The sequence below is a fragment of the Balaenoptera borealis genome (assembly GCF_965194805.1).
Source record: "Balaenoptera borealis genome assembly, chromosome: 9".
In the NCBI taxonomy this organism is placed as follows: Eukaryota; Metazoa; Chordata; class Mammalia; order Artiodactyla; family Balaenopteridae; genus Balaenoptera; species Balaenoptera borealis.
The window spans coordinates 70,931,294-70,955,381 of NC_138873.1; the positions used below are offsets into that span (position 1 = coordinate 70,931,294).

Sequence of the window (24,088 nt, forward strand, 5' to 3'; positions counted from 1 at the left end):
GCATGCCTAGAGCCCTTGCTTCGCAACAAGAGAAGCAACCACAATGAGAAGCCTGCGCTCTGCAATGAAGAGTAGCCCCTGCTCGCCACAACTGGAGGAAACCTGTGCATAGCAATGAAGACCCAACACAGCCAAAAATAAAAAAATAAAAAAAATTTAAAATCTCCTTTATTTGGACATGGAATTTTGTAGTTTTAATTGTTAATTCAGTTAAATTTGGATGCCTTTTAGCCAACAATAAGTACTTTTTAAATTAAAAATATTCAACAGTGTAAAGGGATGTTTACATTATATTTTCTGTATTTGAGCCTCAACCCAGAAAGTATTTTTTTCATAACTTTTTGGTGGTATGAAAATTGAAATATGATATAAACATTAACTATTGCAAGGATATTTGAACACAGCATATGCTAGTGTTAACCTGTGGTTTTGTTGATATCATTAAACCCATTATTTGAACCGACTAATTCTTTCTAAGAACTAGAGAACCTCATTCTAGAAGAAATATTTTTTGGTAATATGGAGTTAAATGTTGCAGTACTGGTATTTCATTTTTAACTCTTTCATAGTTACAAAACTGAATATTAGGTAAGACTGGGTTAAATCTCGCTTTAAAACGTCAGTTTGTCTTGTAAGAAAAAATAGTGTTGCAAGCAGATCAGGCAACAGAGTCTCCAAGTTATTTCACATTTCCATGTTTAGTTCTCTGCAAAACCCTTTATACCAGCTTCCTTTAATTATCAAGATAGATGTATGATATTGTAGTACTTATTTTATAGTTGAGAAACTGAGAAATAATATTAGCTAGTGTTTAATCTTCCTTCCTGTGTATCAGATACTGTGCCTTATCTAACAACACTATAAGTAGGTAGTGTTATCTTCATTCTACACATGAGGAAACTGACTCTTAGGCAATATACGAACTTTTCTGGGGACACCTAGCTAGCAAATGGAAGAGCAGAATTCAAACCCATTCATGTCTGACTACAGAGGTCTTACCCTGTTATATGATGCTATTCTTTCTGTAAATGTGCTTTGTTATTATTCTGAATATAAAATAGCTTTTGAGGATTTAAAATTGTTTTCTTGGTCAAAAAAATCATTTTAATGTAGTTTTCATCACTCTTCTAGATTGTTAAAACTGTTTTTTTTCCCCTTTTTTTCTGTTTTTGTTCATCAAGAAACTTCTGCAGCATCCAGAATTGAGTAATAGTCAACTTCTGGCAGATTTTCTCTCCCCCAATGGTGGGGAAACACAATTTCTTGATAAGATACTACCAGACGTAAATCTTGGTAAGTCAATTTAAATAATCATATAGAAGAGGATAAACTGAAAAGAAAAGAAGCAGTATTTTCAGATTAATTTAGAAAAATAATTTATAGAGTGAAGCCATGTATCAAAACTCTGAAGGACTTCTTATACACTGTTAATGGGAATATAAATTTGAAAACCACTTGTAACTTTAATGGAGTATAATCTATAAAAACATTGAATCACTGTGTTGTACACCTGCAAGTAATATAATATTGTAAATCAACTATACTTCAATTAAGAAAAAAAGGAAAACCACTTGGAAAAACAGTTTGGTATAAAACTGAATGACCCAGCAGTTCCTCTCTGAGATATACACTCTAGAGAATCTTGTATTCATATTTAAGAATGTTCTTAGCAGCACTGCTTATAGTAGCCTAAACTGGAAATAATGCAAATGTTCATCAGCAATAGAGTAGACATATAAATTATAGTAGTTTCACAAAATGAATACTTAGAGCAATGAATACCCATGACACACAGCTGCTTGGAACAGTGTTGATAATCTTAAAAACATGATGTTGAATGAAAGAAGCAAGAGGCAGAAGAAGGTATGCAGCATGATTCCTTTTATATAAAGTTCAGTATAGACTAAGCAATAAGATAAGCTGGAAAAGTTTGAATAAAATTGTTAAATATCATAATGGAAGAGAAGCAGTATTTCTAAATATATTTTATATTAATGTCATCTTAAGTATATATAGAACTAAATGCATAAATATTACAAGTGGGCATTTGGCTTTCATCTGTATCTCTCCAAATTAATACATATAGTTGAGCCAGAATATTTGGTGTGTGTCTTATCGAGGGAAAATGTGAGAACATTTTGTATTTGGTTATACATAATGTTTAGGAGATAGAATTGGGTAGACCTGGTTATTGACTAGGTTTGACTGAAGAAGAAATGATCAAAAAATAATAAAATTAAAAAAAAATATTTCAGATGTGGAAAACACAATATATTGGCTTCAAAATGTTTAAAAAGGCAAAATTAAAATGAATAAACATTTAATCAAGTCTCCAAAATAAAAAAAAATGATGATCCAGGTTTCTGTTTATACAACTGGATGAATGCTGTTACTTGCTGAGATACGGAATAAATTTAGAGTAGTTCTGAACTTGTTGAGTTTATAGAATCCAGTTGAGGATGTTTTATAAGCTAGGAGAGGCCAGGAGAGAGGCGCAGAATAGAGATTTGTATGTTACTTGAAATCAGATTGAGCAAAACATTTGGCTCAGGAGGAGCATGTAGAAGAGAGAAGCACAGGATGCAACACTGTAATTCAAAGAACTTGGGTAATTCTGAGGTGGGAGGAGTAATTTATGGGGGTACCAAAGGAGAAGTAGCCTGGTGAGAGGGTTGGAGGTTTGCATGTTATAAAACAATCTCTATGTTATTTTTCATTAAGATGCCTTTTGCTATTGCCATTAGAGTCTACTTTTTTCTAAACCGGACTGAAAGAAATTTAAGTTACATTAATCAACTTTGACTGATTTTTACAGTCATTTCTAAATGCTTGAGAAAATCTCATGATGTTTGATATTTTATAATAAAGGAACCTGGAGATACGATCAAGACAAAATTCTGGCAAACAGGATTAGAATATATATTCTTAATCTAAAGCTGAGAATGCAAACTATTCAAATAGCCAATTTAAATAGTGTAGCAATTTTTAGAACTTCTTTTTCCTTTTGACTAACTTTTGCATACTTTTAGATATCTTTATATATTCACCATTGCTTAAAATGTTTTGAAAACATTTCAATGGAAAATTTCAGATATACACAAAAGTAGAGAGATTTGTATAGTGAACTCCTTATCCCTTCAATAGTTATTGACACTTGACTTGTTCCAGCCCTTCACCTGCCTCTCACCCCACTGGATTACTTTAAAGTATCCCAAATGTTGTATCTATAAATAGTTAAGACTACCTAATTTATTGTAAATTTTTGTTAAGCATGAAATGGTCAATTATAAATATTTTTTTACCATTTTGCTTTTTACTTGGCTGTTTAGTGTTTTAAATTACCTAGTAAAGTATTTATATGAGCAGTTATGAGGTATATTATGCCTTGTTAAAATTAATATTTTACTTTTAATTGCAGGGAAAATTATAAAGTCTGTTCCTGGAAAACTAATAAAAGAGGTGAATAACTGATTTATGTGCATTCTATAAAATGATAGTTATAAGCATATTTAAATAGCAATAAATTTTAATGGGTTATATGATAATGAAAATCATAATCTTGATTTTTATACCATGATCTCCACAGAAAGGTCAGCATTTGGAACCTTTCATCATGAATTTCATTAATTCTTGTGAATCTCCAAAGCCTAAACCAAGTAAACCAGAACTGACCATTCTCAGCCCTACTTCAGAAAATAATAAGAAGGTACTGTGCATTGCCTCAGAGAGCCATTAAGTTTGAAGCTGTCCTACTTGAGATGACTTTTCCATTATAGGGAGAATCCTGTGTTAATGAAATGGATGGGACTTTATATATTCCTTATGTGGAAATTAATTGTACAGTATAAGGAGTATATGTAGTTGTTTCGTTCTTTGCTTTAAACGGGGTGTTTCTTTTTTCTTTTCTCTTTTTATAAATTTATTTATTTTATTCATTTATTTTTGGCTGTGTTGGGTCTTCGTTGCTGCACGCAGGCTTTCTCTAGTTGCGACGAGCAGGGGCTACTCTTCGTTGTGGTGTGCGAGCTTCTCACTGTGGTGGCTTCTCTTGTTGCGGAGCATGGGCTCTAGGCACATGGGCTTCAGTAGTTGTGGCTCGCAGGCTCTAGAGCGCAGGCTCAGTAGTTGTGGTGCATGGGCTTAGTTGCTCCGCGGCATGTGGGATCTTCCCGGACCAGGGCTCGAACCTGTGTCCCCTGCATTGGCAGGCAGATTCTTAACCACTGCGCCACCGGGGAAGCCCAGGGTAAGTGATTCTTGAGAAACTGTATTCGTAAACTATCATTTGTGTCTTTTGGGGAATTTTTAAAAGTGGTTTTCTTAAGTTGTAAATCACCAACTTCCAGTAATCAAGGAATTAATTGCTATAATATATTTATTTGTTGGTATTATGTAATTTTAATGGCTTATAAAATATTTCATCCATTCATTAAACAAGTACTTTATTGTGTGCCTGCTATGGAGTGCTAGGCACTGGGAATATAAAGATAAATTACCTGTCTGCAAGAAGCTTAGTTCAGTGCCAGAGCAGGACCCAGTATGGGGAGCTATGTGAGCTCAAAGAACAGTTCCCCTGCCAAAAAAAAAACCCTTCATTTTGCTTATTACTCTAAAGGGTATCTTTAATTTTTTTCACTTTATAGGTTTATTGTTGGTAAACAGAAATACAGTTGATGGTTGTGTATTGATTTTTATTTCAATAATCTTGCTAGACTTATATTAATTTTAGTAACATATCTATTAATTCTTTTAGATTTACACGTGCAAATGATGGCAGTTTTCTTTCATTCATGGCTAGGACCTGCTATACAAAGGGAATGATTGCAGTGTTTCACCATTAAATAATAAATGGTGTAGCTTTTTTTGTAGAAATCCCTTATGAGGTTAAGGAAATTTAAGTCCATGTTTATGGGTGTACTTAGTCTATAATTTTTCTTTCTCATTGTATCCTTGTCAGGTTTTGGTATTAAAGTTATATTAACCTTTTTCTATTTGCTGGTAGAATTATAATTGGAATTATTAGTGCTTTAAATAAGTGATAACTTGTTGATAGTCATTTAGGCCTCAAGTTTTGTTTGTGGGAAGTTTTTTTTTTTTTACAACCAATTTAATTTCTTTTATGATTATAATATTCTTCAGGTTTATTATTTCATGAGTCAGATTTTGATAGGTTATATTTTTAAAAAATTCTCCATCTTATCTAAATTTGAAAAATTTTGGCCTGAAGTTGTCAATAATATCATTTTTTCTTTTTGTTTTCTCTGACATCTATAGTTATGTCCCCTTTTATTCCTGACATTTTTTGTCTTTTTCTTTCCTTTTTTCTTTTTTGATCAATCTTGCCAAAGGCTTTGTCCATTTTATCATTTGGTTTTGTTGGTCTTTTCTATCAGTTTAAAAAAATTGTTTTAGATTTATTTATTTATTTATTTGGCCACACAGCGCGGCTTGCAGGATCTTAGTTCCCCGACCAGGGATCGAACCCGGGCCCTTGGCAATGAAAGCACGGAATCCTAACCACTGGACCACCAGGGAATTCCCTATCAGTTTTTTTTTAGTTCCTTAATTTCTGCTATTTGATTATTATTAATGATAATAGACTCTTTTTTTTTTTGGCATATTTTTGGGGTAAGTAGGGCTGAGATTTAGTTGCATTTTAACATTTTTGCTATAAGTAATTCTTCATATCTTGTTTTTGTCTCATATATTAGGCCTTTCTGAGCTTTGAATATTATTGTCCAAATAAACTTTGCTTAAAGCTTAATGTTCACCTCTAAACATCCTTTAATTAAATAGTGATTTATAATCTTTAAATCATGTTAGAATTAAAATTAGCTATTACTGATGTTTTTATACATCTTTATATAGATATGTTCATTTGCTCCTTTTGGTGTAAACAAATCAGAGGGGTTCTTTATGGATAATGAATTTTCTGTTACGTCTAAAATGAAAGTAGATTTTTATTTAATATTTTGGCCTCCCCAAAATATTGTATTTTTTAATTCAATTTGGGTGTAAATGTGGAATTTTGGGGGCAGATCTTAACCTCTCTGATATTGTAGGGGTTTTTTAAATCTCTTTTGATTGGACAGAGTTTAAACGCCTTTGCTCTGTATCACTTTACCCTTAGTGATTATTATCAGCAGGTGTAATAAACTATATTTTTTATTATTTCAACTTTTACTTTAGCTTTTCAATGATCTGTTTAAGAATAATGCAAACCGTGCTGAGAATACAGAAAGAAAGCAAAATCAGAATTATTTTATGGAAATGATGACTTTAGAAGGAGTCTATGATTACCTGATGTACGTAGGTAAGATATCTGTGGTTACTGTTAAAACCTGTTTTTCATTCATGTATTATATTTTTTCTGTGATGCAAATTAATGCTCTTGAGTATTGCCCCATTATAATTTTGTTTTAATTGAAGGTACTTTTTAAAATAAGAATTCAATGTATATAATTGATCTTGAACATATTAAAGTTAATAGTGTTTGCAAATAAAATATTGACCATTTGTATTTTTCACATTGGAAAATGTTCAGATTATCTGTTTACCTTAATGAAGTGTTCTGTGTGATCCTTCTCAGGACGGGTGGTTTTCCAGGTTCCTGACTGGCTTCATCATCTCTTAATGGGAACTCGAATCCTCTTTAAAAACACCCTGGAAATGTACACTGATTACTATCTTCATTGTAAACTAGAACAGTTATTTCAGGAGCACCGTTTGGTTTCACTCATAACACTTCTCAGAGGTTTGTATTTTCTCATGTGTTTGTTTCATGTTCTGAGTACTCTTAAGGATTTTAATTAGACCTAAAAGAGCGAAAAGTCTTGCTTTTCTTTGCTTTATTAGTATTTCTACCATGAGGAAATACTTTGTATGTAATAGGTGAAAATTCCAGCAAATGTTTCTTTTTGTCTCTTTTTAGATGCTGTATTTTGTGAAAACACTGAACCTCGCTCTCTCCAAGATAAACAAAAACGAGCAAAACAGACTTTTGAAGAAATGATGAATTACATTCCAGGTAATGTAATATTTAAAAAGTAGTTTAATATAGATTAGCACTCTTTTGAGGTCATGATGTATAGCAATTATTGAGGCTAATTTTTACTGTGAGTTTTTATTTTAGAAATAGTTACCAAAACCAATTAAAATTAACTCAATTGGTTAAATAAAATTTGGTTTTTATGATGTTAGCACTAAGAACTTTAAGGTAGGGCTGTTTCTACTCACACAATCGTCGGATTCTTTCAATAACTTAGAATCAGACTGATCAAAGTGATAGGTTTGTGGGACAGCTGGAGTCCTGCTGCTCAAGCACTTCACCAGGAGAAGAGCTAAACTAGTGTGTGTGAGTGAAAGGTCAGAATTCATTCATTCATCCCAAGTTTATTGAGCACGTTCCATGTGCCAGGCACTATGCAGAGTGCAAGGGATATAAAAATCGTACTTGGGTAGCTCAGTCTGGCAGGAAGGTAGACATACAAACAAAACATACATGTGATTGTAGAGCCATGTTCAAGTTACATAGTATCTCAAAGGAGGAGGGTGATCCCCTCTCTTATAAAGAAGGTAGGCTTGGACCACTAAATGAATGAATGGTAGTAACCTCTTACTGAGATGGGAAACATGAGGAAAAAACGTCAGGAGGTCAAAGCAGAGGATATTTAGTTTAGGGCATTTTGAATGTGAAGTGCCTATACATTATTCAGGAGGAAATGTCTAGTAAGCAATTAAATATCCAGGTTTGGAAATTGGAGGAATGATGATATAGGATAAAGATATGGGAGTCATGTGTGAGTGGGTAGTAATGCCCAGGGAGAAAATATAGAGTAAGAATTGAAGGTACCTTAGAGAATTTTCATCATTGAAACATGAGTCTCAGAATGATCCTGCTGCTCTGTTAAGTTAAATCCCTGGTCTGAAGGTGAAAGTGAACCACAGCTGTTTTTGAGTGAATCTTCTCTAGGTATATAACGAAGTAATTTCTTACTTCTTTTGTATTATAGTGACCTTTAGCATTTATGGTTTTAACAGTCTTAGTTTTAATTACAGTCTTAGTTTTAACAACATGGAAAGCCAGTGAATGTAATAATTTCTTATTTTGCTCAGGCACGAATTTGAATCACATCTACTTCAAGACTTCCATTTGGGAAGAAGTAATTTAGCTACTGAGGAAGCTTAGCATGCTTTCTGTTGTCCTCTATTCATTTCTTCCTTAGTGATGAAGAATCTGAAAGGATCATTTATTTTTGTCCATTATGCTTCATGCATATTAATTGGGAAATTCTGTGTAGTATCGGTGAATTAAAGGATTCACAAAGACGCATAAGTATCAAGGATCTACTAAACTTATTATAAATTGAATTTGGCTTTTGCCTCTCAAGGTTAGATTTACCTTATAAAAGCAACATAAAATGAGAATTTTCCATGAACAGCATTAAGAGTTTCATTATGATCGGAGTGGAAAGGACAAATATTTGAGCACCTTGTTTACTTAAGAATAATTTTCTTTTCCTGCTTGGAGGAAAACATTCAGCACAGATTTTTTTTTTTTTTTTTAAACATCTTTATTGAAGTATAATTGCTTCACAATGGTGTATTAGTTTCTGCTTTATAACAAAGTGAATCAGCTACAGATATACACACGTTCCCATATCTCCTCCCTCCTGCAACTCCCTCCCTCCCACCCTCCCCATCCCACCCCCCAAGGCGGTCACAAAGCACCGTGCTGATCTCCCTGTGCTATGCGGCTGCTTCCCACTAGCTATCTATTTTACATTTGGTAGTGTATATATGTCCATGATGCTCTCTCATCCTGTCACATCTCACCCCTCCCCCTCCCCATATCCTCAAGTCCATTCTTTAATAGGTCTGTGTCTTTGTTCCCATCTTGCCACTAGGTTCTTCATGACCTTTTTTTTTTTTTTTTTCCTTAGATTCCATATATATGTGTTAGCATACTGTATTTGTTTTTCTCTTTCTGACTTACTTCACTCTGTATGACAGACTCTAACTCCATCCACCTCATTACAAATACCTCCATTTCATTTCTTTTTATGGCTGAGTAATATTCCATTGTATATATGTGCCACATCTTCTTTATCCATTCGTCCGATGATGGACACTTAGGTTGCTTCCATGTCCTGGCTATTGTAAATAGAGCTGCAATGAACATTTTGGTACATGACTCTTTTTGAATTATGGTTTTCTCAGGGTATATGCCCAGTAGTGGGATTGCTGGGTCGTATGGTAGTTCTATTTTTAGTTTTTTAAGGAACCTCCATACTGTTCTCCATAGTGGCTGTATCAGTTTACATTCCCACCAACAGTGCAAGAGTGTTCCATTTTCTCCACACCCTCTCCAGCCTTTATTGTTTGTAGATTTTTTGATGATGGCCATTCTGACTGGTGTGAGATGATACCTCATTGTAGTTTTGATTTGCATTTTTCTAATGATTAATGATGTTGAGCATTCTTTCATGTGTCTGTTGGCCATCTGTATATCTTCTTTGGAGAAATGTCTATTTAGGTCTTCTGCCCATTTTTGGATTGGGTTGTTTGTTTTTTTGTTATTGAGCTGCATGAGCTGCTTGTAAATCTTAGAGATTAATCCTTTGTCAGTTGCTTCATTTGCAAATATTTTCTCCCATTCTGAGGGTTGTCTTTTGGTCTTGTTTATGGTTTCCTTTGCTGTGCAAAAGCTTTTAAGTTTCATTAGGTCCCATTTGTTTATTTGTGTTCTTATTTCCATTTCTCTAGGAGCTGGGTCAAAAAGGATCTTGCTGTGATTTATGTCATAGAGTGTTCTGCCTATGTTTTCCTCTGAGAGTTTGATAGTGTCTAGCCTTACACTTAGGTCTTTAATCCATTTTGAGTTCATTTTTGTGTATGGTGTCAGGGAGTGTTCTAATTTCATACTTTTACATGTAGCTGTCCAATTTTCCCAGCACCACTTATTGAAGAGGCTGTCTTTTCTCCACTGTATATGCTTGCCTCCTTTATCAAAGATAAGGTGACCATATGTGCGTGGGTTTATCTCTGGGCTTTCTATCCTGTTCCATTGATCTATATTTCTGTTTTTGTGCCAGTACCAAACTGTCTTGATTACTGTAGCTTTGTAATATAGTCTGAAGTCAGGGAGCCTGATTCCTCCAGCTCCATTTTTCGTTCTCAGGATTGCTTTGGCTATTCGGGGTCTTTTGTGTCTCCATACAAATTGTGAAATTTTTTGTTCTAGTTCTGTGAAAAACAGCACAGATTTTAATAAGGACTGACTCTGTGGTAATAGGAGTGATACATGACAGCTGTGTAGTCAAACATGAATTGGAACTTTTGGGACCCTAAACTAGTGTGTAAACATTTTCCCAAAAGATTGTTCTGTAAGATAGTTAATAGTAATTATGCAAAAACTACAGAAATAAAGTGGTCATATTCATTGAAGAGAGTCTATGTTCACCATAAAATTAAATTAATTATTAAAAATATTAAGATATTCAAATATTATGAAAATATAGGGAGTAAAATGTAGAAGCCATCCTGTCCCCACTGTGCAGAAGCAGCTACGAGCTCCCGTTTGGTGTTAATCCTCACAGACAGTTTTTATGTATCTCTATACGTGTATGTACAAATGTGCGTGCATAATTTTAGCATTTTATTTTGTTTGTTTTACTTGAATGGGATAATAAAATATGTATTATTTTCCAACTGTCTTTTATCACTTAATAGTATAAACAGATTTCTTTACTGCAACATTTCCCAGAGCTTGCAGTGTGCATTGTGCATTGTGAATCTCCCAAAGGGAGGATTCCCGATACTGCATTTCTCAACTTGACCACAGAACCCTTTTTTCCAAGAGCTTCTTGCCAGAACACTGATTTAGGAAATGCTAATTTACAGTTTTTGCATAATACCCAGGAAAGAGAGTGGAGATTTTACCTTATGATCCAGTAAATGATGAGTCACTTTATAATATAAAATTGTTTCACATGTGGCTTTCTTGTTTAGATCTGATAGTCAAGTGTATTGGTGAAGAAGCCAAGTATGAAAGCATCAGACTTCTTTTTGACGGTTTACAGCAGCCAGTTCTCAACAAGCAGGTAAAGTTCATTAAAGCAGGTTGACTAGTGTTGGCTAGTTTAGCGAATGACACAGTAGGGTGTCTGGTATATTATTAACTGTGAAGTGATGCTATACTAAATGAAGGCAATGTAATTCAAACATTCGGATAGGAAAAAGTATCTTTGTTAATAACTCTCTTTTGCTGATTACCTTTTTTTCTTTATAACATGAACTGTTTTGATTTAAAATAAATATATATTCACTATAGAAATTTGGAATATACTAAAAATTCATGAAAAAAGTAAAAATTTAAATATCAAGAATTCCATCATTCAGTCAGGTTACATAGAATAACCACAGTTAACATTTTACTGTTTATAGTCTGTTACATAGCCCGTTGAGATCTTAATACAGTTACAATTTTGTATCCTGCTTGTTTTCTTTCAATTTGTTGTTACATATAAAATGTTTAACAATAAAATGAATTATGAGGAATAATAGTAAAATGAACTCGTGTATGTAAAACTCATCTTAAAAATAGAACATTATGGATACTATTGAAGCTACTACTTTTGTGCTTGTTTTATATTGTCAGTTTTATTCCCTGCCTTCCCCTTTAGCAGTAACCATAGTCCTGAATTTGTGTTTATCGTTTTTATGGGGTTTTTTTGTTTTGTTTTTTTGTCTAATGCCTTAAAAAAATTTTTTTTTGGCGTTTTAGCTGACTTATGTTTTATTGGACATTGTGATACAAGAACTGTTTCCAGAGCTCAATAAGGTAACTGAAAAGCAGCAATTTTTCTTTATGTTTTTAATGGTATGTTGGCATTTATTTTAATTAGAGACATAAAAATTAAGGAAACCCTTGTGATTCTGATCATTTTAAAAATGAACACCCTTATTTTCTTCATTCAACATGCTCAAACATAGAGAGGATTTTGGGAGATAGGAGCTGAATAGCCTCTGCCTTGACTTCCTCCCTTCCCAATTACAATCAGACAGGGACACTATACCCTGTAGGGCCTTTCCAGAGGAAGGTGTGAGTTTGCCTCCTAGCAGTAGGATGGGCCAAGCTCTGCAGGCTATCATCCGCAACACTGAATGCTGTGTAACTCAGACTTAAGCATTTTTGAAGCAGTTGCGCTTATATGAACCCAAGAACACAAAATGAATTGGAATTGGAGGATGCTAATATTATTATTATACTGAATCTTGAGGATTTTGAGTTTTGAGCATTGCTTTTTACTGTTTTTATTTTTTGACTAATCCCTTTGGTCAGATGAAATAACTATTCAAGGTTGTGATACAGCAATGAAATGTCAGTTTCATAGAGGAAACCAGATTTGGACTATTTACCTATTGAATACAAGTTTTCAAGTTATGGCAGTATTAAATGTATATTAAAACAGGGAGGCAGTTATGGATAGTTTGTGTTCAGTTTACATGGGAATCAGTACCAGGAAACCTCCACCTCTCTGCTCGAGACTTTATGAGGTCTATCACTATACCTTGCCATTTTTCTTCTCTCTAAAACGTAAATATTATCTGTGGCATAGGCCAGCTAATTTCTTGTGGATACATACACACACACACACACACACACACACACACACACACACACACACACACAATATCTTAGGTTAGGATTTTAATACACTGAAACTGTTAGGCAATTTACAAATGAACTCTGGTTTGTTTTTTTCTCTTCTATTAAATAGATTTCTTTTTAATTTAGGTACAAAAGGAGGTTACCTCTGTGATGTCCTGGATGTAAGCATTTGGATTTGGGATAGAATAACCAGTTGAAATGTCTGCTATGCTAGTGTAGTAGATATGTGCTGTTTTTTCTTTTACTTTTGTATATTCTTGTATATATCATGTAATTTAGTGTCTGAAATTTTGATTTTGTTTGTTTTAATAAAGACTAACACGGACTTAATAATGATGAAAAGTGATTGGGTCTCACAGCCTCCTTTATGAGTTTTTCATAGCAAACAAGGGACTTCTTACTCTTGCTGGATGATTGACAGGTTATATATAGCCCTTTTGGGTGTGAAAACTGAGTACTTAAAGATATTTGTGTGATTCAGTGTGTGATTGAAATTGCATTTCATTGAATGTATATAACTGTATTCCAAAAACTTATATAAACAATTTAGTCAGGTAGATTTTTGGTTTATGTTGTCTCTCCAAAAGAAAAATATGAATTAACTGCATTCTTTGAGGAAAGTTAAATAATTATTTTTAAAGTTTCAATGTTGAGAATTCTACTCATAATTTCTTCCCATGATATGCTTTTCTCCTTCAACCACATTTGTCTTTCAAGAGTGGGCGTTTTGTGTTTGGTTATTGGATGCAGTGTTCATTCAGAATATATTTATTGAGTTTCAGCCATGTATCAGGCACTGATAATGTGGGAACTCTAAATATAATTTGGAAAACTAACCCATTTAATGGTACTATTCATGTATATTTTTCAAAAGTTTGTAAAAATGGTCATTAGATATTGTAAATTTTTTAAAGGTTTTGCCAGTAGTTCTGTTATCTTTTTTTAAAAATTATTAACATAGAAATTTATTTGAATTAAAAGAATATGGTTACATTTAGGATAATATAATAATTATCTAAAGCACATATCATCGTTGGCTCTGAGACTGTTCTAAAGATGTCATTCTTTTGAAGTCAAAATGTAGTAAGAATGTACAAGGAAGCAAAAATATAAAAAATAAGTTTGCTAAGTATTGGGAGTTGTTACAAGAGGGGCACAACAAGGTAATGTAACAGAGTTCAAGTTACATAGCATGCAGCAAGGAGTTCTCTTGCTTTATCAACTCCTGGAAAATAAACCGGTAACCTCAGAATGCAAGAATACCACCACTGGGTTAGCAGGACAAACTTTCTGAGGGACACAGGGAGTAATTCACTATACTTCCCCTTTCTCTAACTCCTTGCCTCACACCGATTTCTTTTCTTTCCTCCAGGATAGGTTTTATCCCATGGGAAAAAAATGTGGTTTTATTTGTAAAGTAGAGTAAATAATATCCTGATTGAAGTAGGCAACGTTTTAACTGACGGTGCTCAGGAATCAAACTTTTGGAAGAAGGTCAATCAGCTAGCTAGCAGAGACCATCAGTGGCTTGCAGAAAAAAATAATTCAGATAATATGTGTTTGCTAAATAGATAAAAAGAATAAGCAGTTAAAAATGGGTGGAAAGGGCTTCCCTGGTGGCGCAGTGGTTAAGAATCCGCCTGCCAATGCAGGGGACACGGGTTCGAGCCCTGGTCTGGGAAGATCCCACATGCCACGGAGCAAGTAGGCCCGTGAGCCACAATTACTGAGCCTGCGCGTCTGGAGCCTGTGCTCCGCAACAAGAGAGGCCGCGACAGTGAGAGGCCCGCGCACCGCGATGAAGAGTGGCCCCCGCTTGCCGCAACTAGAGAAAGCCCTCGCACAGAAACGAAGACCCAACACAGCCATAAATAAAAACAAATAATTTAAAAAAAAAATTAAAAAAAAAAAAATGGGTGGAAAATCCCAGGGTTTATTGTGACCTAGACAATCAGAAGCAGACAGGTGACCTTTGATTAAGCCCATTTACTTGTGGAGTGAGCTGTGAGGGGCTCCAAGATAGAGTTTGGTTTCCAACAGTGTCCACAGCCAAAGGGCAAACTCAGAACGTCTCCTTGTCTCATAGAAACTGGAACATGGATGAGAAGTCTTTTGGAGTAGCCCTTCGAGCACATCATCCTGTGGATCTGATGGGCCTGAGTGCCCAGAAGGACTGGGCTCTTTGTGCTGGCAGCAGAGTCCTGTGCTAATCCCAGATCCTCAGCCATGAGTGTTGTTCCAAATCCACCCTGATAGTGATTAGCCGAGGGAACTCCATCCACCACCCCAGCTACAGGATTATAAGTGTCACTTGACCAACGTTGTCCTGAGCACATATTTAGGATTTTAGCCAAGAGTTTTGGGTCAAGCCCTAACCTGATTCCCAGATGCATCGCTTCAGCAGTTCCAGTCATACTAATAGCTAACAGCAAGTTGTTGCAGATCTTCGCAGCCTGCCCAGTCCCAGCAGCTCCACAACACGCCACACTGGAGCCCACGCACCCCAGCAGCTGTTGGGCAGCAGCAAATTCTTCTTTGACTCCTCCCACCATAAACGTGAGGCTCCCAGACCAAGCAGCTCCCACACCACCAGAAACAGGGGCATCCATGAAAACTACTCCCATTTTCTCAACTTCTTTGGCCAATTCGTTCAAAACCATAGGATCAACAGTACTGGAATCTATTAAGAGTGAGACTTTCTTCACTTTTTTTAGAATTTCATTTGCTCCAGAGTAAGCTTCTATCGCATCGATGCTGGTGGGCAACATTGTAATAATTCTGTCAGCTTTTTTGGCTACATCTGCTGGGGAAGACACTACCTGTTCACCTGCGTCTAGAAACTCTTTGCATGCATCAGAGAACACATCATAAATAATGAGTGGATAGCCATGTTTCATGAGATTTTTTTGCCATTGGTTTCCCCATGTTGCCTACTCCAGTGAATCCAACTGGAGTCTTAGAAGCCATTGACCTAGAACACACCGCTGCAAGGCTGGCCACCGCCGGTTGCTGCCGGCAGCTCCAGTACCGGAGGCCAGAGGCAGCTCCACGGAGCCGTAAGGAGGCTACCATGCTGTCCCCGCCTCGCCTCCCCACGGTGACCTCCGCGGCTCCCAGCTCACCTACTGGCTGCTAGGGTGCGTGGTCTATTATCTTTTTAATTGCTTAAAAGTTCTAGACTATATATGAGTTTCTTTGAATTGGTGCTTTACTACCAAGCCTTAAACATTTACTAGTTTCTCAGGGACAGGTGGGAAATTAATCAGTCTAATTCTTCACATTTAAAAATCCATAGCATTTTGCATATTATTATTTAAAGTGTCATGGTGAACTGGAGGAATAAAATATGTACAGCCCTTTTATGCCATCCTCACCTACTTTCCTATAAATTGTGGTATTTTGTTTATTTAGATGAGAAAAAAATTCTTATGAGTGTATCAAATGGCCTGGGCTACCATGATAAAATACCATAAATGGGGTGACTTAACAGAAATTTATTTCTCACAATTCTGGAGGCTGGTAAGTCCAAGATCAAGGTGCCTGCAAGGTAGGTTTCATTCTGAGACCTCTTCCCTTGGTTGTAGACGGCTGCCTTTTTTCACTGTGTGCTCACATGACCTCTTTGTGGGAGCCTGTGGGAAGAAAGAAAGAAAGAGATCTTTCTCTGCTTCTTCTTATAAGGCCACAAATGCTATTGGGTTAGGTTTTATGACCTAATTCAACCTTAATTACCTCCTGAAGACCTCATTTCCAACTATCGTCATACTGGGGTTTAGGGTTTCAGCATGTGAATTTTAGGAGGACACATTTAAATCTATAGCAGTGAGTGAGCTCTATTTAAAGAAAATGTGCTGTATAAAAATCTACAAATACAAAATCATTCGCATAATGAAAGGAACTAGATGCATTCTCTGTTGGCCAGGCATTTTATATCACATTTCACCATCCAATAACTATGAGATGGTATTATTCCTGTTTTATAGATGAGGATAATGAAGCCAGAGAGAACAGTGAAGTTGGAATTCAAACTTAGGTGTGTCTCTAGTCTTCGTGTTCTTGTCATTGTTGACCCATGAAAGGAGCCTTTATTTCCCAAAGCGGTCACTCTGGATCCCTTTAAAAAGTAAGTTCCCCTGGTGCATTTCAAATATTTTACTTTGCACATTCCTTTCTATCCATCTCTATGGTGTCTTGTAGTGCATGAGTTTCACATTTTGAAATGTGTTTTTAGAAATAACTCTCTGTTTCTGGTTGGGGGATAATATGAAATTAAATAGATGGGAAGACACTGAAATTTATAAAGGACATTATAAGTTTGTGTTATAAGTATAATCATTTAGCTGTAGATAGCAGAAGATTCTGAGAAATGGTTGAAAGCAAACATATTTATTGACTTCCTAAAAACCATTAGATTTTACAATAAAAATATCAGAAGTCTAATTTGCCACTGTTCTTTGCAGACTGTATAATGATATATTTACAAGTTGTAACTTCAGATATGGTTAACATTAGAATAAAAATGACCGACTGACTAAATGAATGAGCAAACATCTTGCTAGTCTACTCCACTTCCATTTCAAAGACTATGTTCTCTTTTATGTATCCAGTAGTGTCTTCAGTGTTGCTAGATACGTAAGGAGAAATCCTTAACCTGAGGCCTATGGCCCCTAGAAGATCGTCAAATCCAGTGAAAAATGTTTTTTTTATTTCACTATTTTTTGTTAATTTGATGTTTATGATTTTTTTTCTATCAAATTATATTAAAGTATTATTCCAAGTAATGGATGTGGCTGTATTCCAATAAAACCTTACTTCCATAAAGCAGTGGCAGGCAGGATTTGGCCCTTAGGCTGTAGTTTGCTAATTCCTGATGTGGAAGAACAAAAGCAAGGAGGGAAAAGGGATGCTATTAGAAAAATTGTAATCACCTTCATATTAGGGAGTGGCAAGGGGGAGGCTACAAAATTTACTCTTTGGAGAAAGGCACCTGTCCTTCTTGGGGAAGACTTAATTGGCCTTTTGGTTGCAGAGGGGTTAAAGAAGAGTCTGACTGCTCTGCATAATGAAAAGGGTGTTTAGGTAGAGAAGTTATTTTCTTAATTGCTTATTTTCTCTGGAGTGGCTGATACCAGAGAAAAAGGACTGTGTGGCTTTTGGACTGAGTCAGGAGGGTGGCAGAGAGGCAGGAGAGAAGGAATAATGCATGATTTATCCACCTTATTCTACATGTGTGTATTGAGCGCTCACTATCTGCCAGGCAGTTTGAGATGCCAGGGATATATTTGTGCATTTATAAGCTTACATTCGAACCCAGGGAGACAGACAATATAAACAATATAAATAAGGAAATAGTATATAGTATGTTAGAAAGTAACAAGTGCTCAGAAGAAAAATAAACTGAAAAGGAAAATAGAATGGTATGGGTAGAGGTTTGCAGTTTAAAATAATGTGTCCGGGACATTGTAGAAAAGACCGGAAGGAGGTGAGATATCAAGCCATGCAAATACTTGGGAGCCCATATTCCAAATATTTGGAAATAGCAAGTGCGAAGGTTTGAGTGGGAGTGTGCCTGTTTTGTAGAAAGAGTAGCAAGGAGATCAGTGTGGCTACATCATGGTGAGTGAGGGGAGATAATGTCAGAGAAATGATGGGAGACAAGATCACAAAGGGCCTTGGAAGCCATTGTGTTAACTCACTTTTACCCTGGTGTATGATGGAAAGATTTTGAGCAGGCGAGCAACTATATTGTGATAGAATTACTTTGGTTACTGCATTGGGAGTGTTGAGAACAGACTAAAGAGTAAAAGTAGAGACAGGGAGCTCGTTTAGCAGGCTGGTGAAGTAATTCAGTTGAAATGACAGTGATTTGGATCAGGGCAGTACTTGTGGAGTTTTCGTGAAGTTGAAGTCTTTTGTTTTTAAGTTAAGCAACAGAATTTACTGATGGACAGGTTGTGAGTTTGAGAAAAACGGAGCAGCCAAGGATGACCCCAAGGTTCTGCCTGAGCAATAGGAACGATGAAGGGTCTATTAAATGAGCTGAGGGAGATTGTGACTGGCACGTGTTTTGAGGGGAAGATCAGGAATTCATTTTTGGACACGTAAAGTTTGGGGGGGCCTATTAACCGTCTCAGAGATGCCAAGGAGGCAGTTGTATTTATAAGTCTGGAGTCCATGGGAGGGGTTATAAATTTGAGAGTCATCAGAATCAAGATGTAAAACTGGATGACAGCACTGAGAGATTAAGTGTAAATAGAAGAGAGAAGCAGTCCAAGGACTGTGCCCTGGGGCTCTTCAGTGCTTAACACGAAGAGAGCTGAGAAGGAGCCCCAGAAAGGACTCCAAGTGATGGGTTTGGTCGATGCTTTTTAGGAGCATTGATATCTCACACTGAGTTGTAAGTTTTCTTCTTCATTGTAACTCCCTCCATTTATGCCCACCTAACACTTCACCATTATGCTAGCTGCTCTTGGGAGTGAAGGGAGTACTGTATCCATATTTGGGGACAATGCATGGCGGAGAAAATGGGTACGGCCTGGAGACTTAATTTTTTAAAAGTGGCTCAAATGTCTGAAAAAATGGGTGACATTGAAATTTCTTTATGAGGAAGTGTGTTTTAGGTAATTTTCTAAAGTTTGTCAGATCCATTTTCGTCATACAAGAATGAAAACTGCATAATTTTCCCTGAGGGATTTTATTCATGTTACTTAATGTCTGAACCCTTCTTCCTATTTAACTTCCCTCCCTCCTCACCACACACACAGGTGCTCAGGGGAACTTTCTGACATTTTCTCCTAGTGTGGGCTAGTTTAATCTCTTGATTGTAAGTGATGGAACTCAACTCAACTTTGCTTTAGAAAAAGAAAAGAGAAATAACATATTTGTTCATGTAACCCAACTACAGAAAGGCAATAATGGAGTTGCCCTCAGTATGACTTATCCAGCACTTGAATAGTCTCAGGACTCTCTGTGGACATATGTCCATTTCTTGTCTCAGCTTCTGTCCTGTTAGCTGTTATTCTTGTGGATGCCTTCATGTGGGAGAGAACGGTTAAACAAACTGTGGAATCACGTGATGATACAGAGGGGCAAAGAGGGAGCTTGTCTCTCTCTACATCTCTACCCATATAAAACCTTGTGGAAGGATTCTTACTGTCTTGGCTTGCCTAGACCGTAACTCAGACCAAGATGATCAGGCACTATAACTGTGAGGCCTAGGTCATGTGCTTCTACCAGAGCCAAGAGATTGCTTCTGTAGTTAACTGTCCCACCAGAACTACCTGGGGTAGAAGAGGTTCAGTGTCTCCCCAAAATGGGGGCTCTTTCCAGGAGTGGGAAGAGATGCTAGATTGGCAAATACATGCATGCGTTTCTGTTTTCAGATGTTAATTTTAGCTGTCACTTCCACTCAGCTGTGAACAGTCCAGGTGCCAGGATGTGTCTTTCTCACCCCTGTATCACCTGTGCATAGTCCAGCAGCACCTGGCACTAAGAAGGTGATGGGCACAAAAAGACTAGTTTGTGGGGGGATGGACACAAAAAGACTAGGTGAGTTGAGGTGGAACGTACCTGCAAGGAGTTAAGAGGCAGGGGTGTGGCCTGTGATCTAGGTCCCTCACCTCTCTTATGACTGTTGCCAGAGTGAAAGACGTGTTGAGACCAGGGCACATGCCTTTCTCTCTGTGATCCTGAACCAGTGCCGCAGGTAAGGTGATCATGTCAGCTAACCTCAGGATGCTGGTGACTCATGTGCAAACTCACAGATTTCTGAATCAGATAAAAGGCATTTCAAGAGAAGGAGGAAGCAGAGAGAGGTGTTGGAGAGAAGAGGAAAGGGACTGCTATAGAGGTCTAACTGCTGAGAAGTTATAAGGGAGCACGAAGACTGATATTGATTTTTTTCCCCCGAATAGCCACAAAAACAAGAAAAGTTATACTGAATGCGGCCAAAGTATTGAATAATTAAAGGACATTAAGTATATAAGAGATACAGCTGTGTGGACACTGACAGATACACTTAGGTTGAGGAGGGCCGGTGAGCTGAGCGCCAGAGGGAGGGAGAATAGCCCTGCTGAAGCACTGCGTTGTGTTGAACTGCACCAAGTGCTCACTCTTTCAGTTTTCTTTTTTTTTTGGCCACACCGTGCAGCTTGCAGGATCTTAGTTCCCCGACCAGGGATCGAACCCGGGCCCCGGCAGTGAGAGTGCTGAGACCGAACCACTGGACCACCAGGGAATTCCCTCAATTTTCTATATTGATGAAAAGTTTAAAGATGTTCATGTGGTCTTATAATAAATAGATTAATGATCTTTTGTAAATGACGTGGACTTGTGTTAATTTTTACAGTCTATTAATATTTCTAATAGTTGTACACTCTCCTCCCTCTGTTAAGGGACCTCTGGCATTAAGCTGTGGCTGGTATCTAGTGGAGATTAGCAGTTGTCTCAGCTCTGGGATTGAGCCCACTGGTGTCTCTTGATCTAGATTTGAAGGGGATGACTAGTAATTTATTACAGTGAATAATATTTAAAGTACTTAAGTCACTGTGTGATTTATTTTTTCTATTTATATTTTAAATGTGAATTGTATTGGCTTCCTCATTAGCCCTGTAATGCTACTCCCATTCACTTGCATTGTGGGCTTTCTTGAATGGGTTAGGGAGGGGTAGATGAAGCAGTGATCAGATAGTCAAGGAGCCAACAGCCTCCTTATCTGTGGTGTTATTCTAGAGAACAGTTATGACTGAGGTTACGTTACTAGTTTGTTCATCATGACTTGTTCTACAGTAGTGTCTGGGGTCTCTTGTTTTATAGTCACATCTTTTCTTTCCACTTTTACCCAAAGATAAGATACTCAGTAAGGAATAAGGCAAGGCTACGTGAAGAAAACTTGAGCAGGATAATAATACACCTGTGTGGTAGATGAGCAGGAATGATGCTGTAAGCATTTCTTAGTTATGACACAAGAGTTATCACAAAATCAGTTTCACAACATGATAAATTAGTGAAATTTTTAGGAATGCTATATAAATGTTAACATATAAAGTCAATACATTGTGATTTTACCAGAAAGATAAGACTTGTTTATTTTTTAAGTGTATGGATTTCCTTACTTCATCTGTAGAGTATAGATCTGAAAAAAAGTCAACATCAAATTAAAAACTCAAGCTCAATTAGAAATTTGATTAGCCATATTTATTTTTTCTTTATAAAAAATAATAATATATCTTAGGGACTGATTTCATTACTAATATGCTTATTATTTAATGATTAAAGTACCAGAAAAAGTTTAGTGTTGTTTACTTTTAGAGTGATTTTGGCTTTCATAAAAATCTGGATATCATACATGTGAATGTACATTGTTGGAGAGGAAGTTAAGAACGCAACATAGTTTTCAAGACATACTCAGAAGGTAGCGTTTTTATTTTTAACATCATTTCATATATATTTGTTGTACTAGGAGATTCTCAGACTACTCATAGGGGCCATTTCTCACTTTTGATTGTCCGAAACTGGAACATTTTTATTTGGAGGAATTCCAAGGTAATTGGGGGAAGGGGCATTGAAGGAAGCCAAAAGGCTGGAGTTGAGTCCTCACTCAGCCTTCTTTTATCTTTATGAAAGACAGCTTGGGCCTGAACCAGGCTCAGCTTGATATTTGCTCCCATCTGAGTGGAGGCACCAGGACAGCCAGTGGCCCTGGCGGGTGTAGCTGTGGTGGAGGTGAACCCAGCAGCACCAGGCCGGTGTATGAGGGCTCTTCCCGTGGCAGGATTTTAGCCATGCCTCACTTTCCTTGCTTGCTCTCCATTTCTAGGCCTGGCTCTCCACGCTTCTGGATGATTCTGGGGACTAGCTAATATTCTTCTGGTATGTCTCTGCTGATAGACTTTTTGTTTTTGCAACCAAAAATCCCAGTGAATAATGAGTCTGTAATTTCCATTGTTGCTTTTATTTTATTATTATTTTTGAAGTTTTTCAGTTTTATTTATTAATTTATTTTGGCTGCACCACATGGCTTTTGGGATTTTAGTTCCCTGACCAGGGATCGAACCCGGGTCCACGGCAGTTAAAGCCCGAGTCTTTTAACTGCTGGACTGCGAGGGAATTCCCTCCATTGTTGCTTTTAATACGCCAGTATCCATGTCATAGGTCAGAGTTAAATTGTCTTCATACCCTAACTAGCTTACTTGTTAACCGAATATTTTCAAAAAGTATTTCATTCAGGTTCTTAGAGGGCCGAATTGTTAACCGAATATTTTCATAAAGTATTTCATTCAGGTTCTTAGAGGGCTCAGTACGCCTTACTAGAGATTGGAGATCTCCCAGCTTGCTATAAAAGTTTAAAGCTCCTGCTTTTGGCTGCATTAGTTAGGAAAACTCGTTCCTTTTGATTTGCTTGGGTTGAGTCAAATCAACTTCTAAAATGTGTCCTATTTTACCAGCACAAAAATAACATTAATTTTAACCCTTCATTTGTAAGGTTGCCTCAGGGCTGCCCTGGCTGATTATGTAGATCATCCAGGGGACGGTTATGGGTTGAATTGTGTCCCCTGAAAAGATGCTGAGGTCTTGTGGCAGGACTTTAGTCCCAATCCCGTGTGCCCGTGAATGTGAGCTTATTTAGAAAATAGGGTTTTTGCACATGATTAAAATGAAGTCATTAGAGTGGGCCTGATCCAGTATGACTATGTCTTTATACAGTATAAGGGGAAATTTGGACCCAGTGACAGACATGTACAGAGGGAAAAGGATGTAAAAGCATGGGGAGAATACCATCTATAAGGCAAGGAATGTCTGAGGCTAACCAGAGCTGGGAAGAGGCCTGGAACAGATTCTCCCTCCCAACCCTCAGAAGGAACCAACCTTGCCAAATTGATCTTAGACTTTTAGCCTCCAGACAGTGAGATGATGAATTTCTGTTGTTTAACAGCCACCCAGTTTGTGGTACTTGGTTACAGCAGCCCCAGGAAACTAAATCAGAGACCGTTACTAATTTAGGCAAGCCTAGTCATGTATCCACAGGGCTACATACTCTCTGAGGGCGCTTACTCTGCTGAAAACTGCTGAGGGCAGCTCTGCCACCAACTGCATTTAATGTGTCTGATCACGGTGTACCAGCTGGTCTGCTCTATCATCGGCATTAATTGAGGAAAATTCTTGATGTACAACCAGTTCAGATAAATTAATTAAAATCCCTAACACTGTATGACTTGAACATTTTTATTTTTAGGAAACCACTACTGGTCTTAAATTCTGTACGTAAAAGCCATAAAATTTAGTAGTCTTACTTAAAATATCCTTTATTTACTGTTCTTTCCTACCTAAAAACTGCATGTATTTTTCTCGTTTTGGAGGTAAGAAGGGGGATAGGGAGGGTTATTAGATGGCAAGGGGCTTATAATCAAGGGAAGT

The 24,088-nt window shown here is 36.9% G+C and overlaps 1 protein-coding gene and 1 pseudogene across 10 annotated transcripts in view; one reads left to right on the top strand and one right to left on the bottom strand.

Annotated features, from left to right (window-relative positions):
- Positions 1-13,019, top strand: part of SNX14 (sorting nexin 14) — a 74,360-nt gene extending 61,341 nt beyond the window's left edge. For 7 of the 9 annotated variants that reach the window (XM_082405922.1, XM_082405925.1, XM_082405924.1 and 4 more), the window contains 9 exons: positions 1,182-1,293; positions 3,419-3,459; positions 3,587-3,706; positions 6,190-6,313; positions 6,590-6,754; positions 6,932-7,027; positions 11,011-11,102; positions 11,786-11,842; positions 12,800-13,019. In XM_082405922.1, the coding sequence (XP_082262048.1) occupies positions 1,182-1,293; positions 3,419-3,459; positions 3,587-3,706; positions 6,190-6,313; positions 6,590-6,754; positions 6,932-7,027; positions 11,011-11,102; positions 11,786-11,842; positions 12,800-12,838 (846 nt within the window). In that variant the 3' untranslated portion in view covers positions 12,839-13,019. The remainder of the gene's footprint in view (positions 1-1,181; positions 1,294-3,418; positions 3,460-3,586; positions 3,707-6,189; positions 6,314-6,589; positions 6,755-6,931; positions 7,028-11,010; positions 11,103-11,785; positions 11,843-12,799) is intronic. The other 2 variants (XM_082405927.1, XM_082405928.1) reach the window with 2 other exon arrangements.
- A 135-nt stretch (positions 13,020-13,154) lies between these two features.
- On the bottom strand, positions 13,155-24,038 carry LOC309635124 (3-hydroxyisobutyrate dehydrogenase, mitochondrial pseudogene; annotated as a pseudogene). The gene has a single exon. The product of its transcript is annotated as a 3-hydroxyisobutyrate dehydrogenase, mitochondrial pseudogene (transcript).
- Between the last annotated feature and the right edge of the window lie 50 nt (positions 24,039-24,088).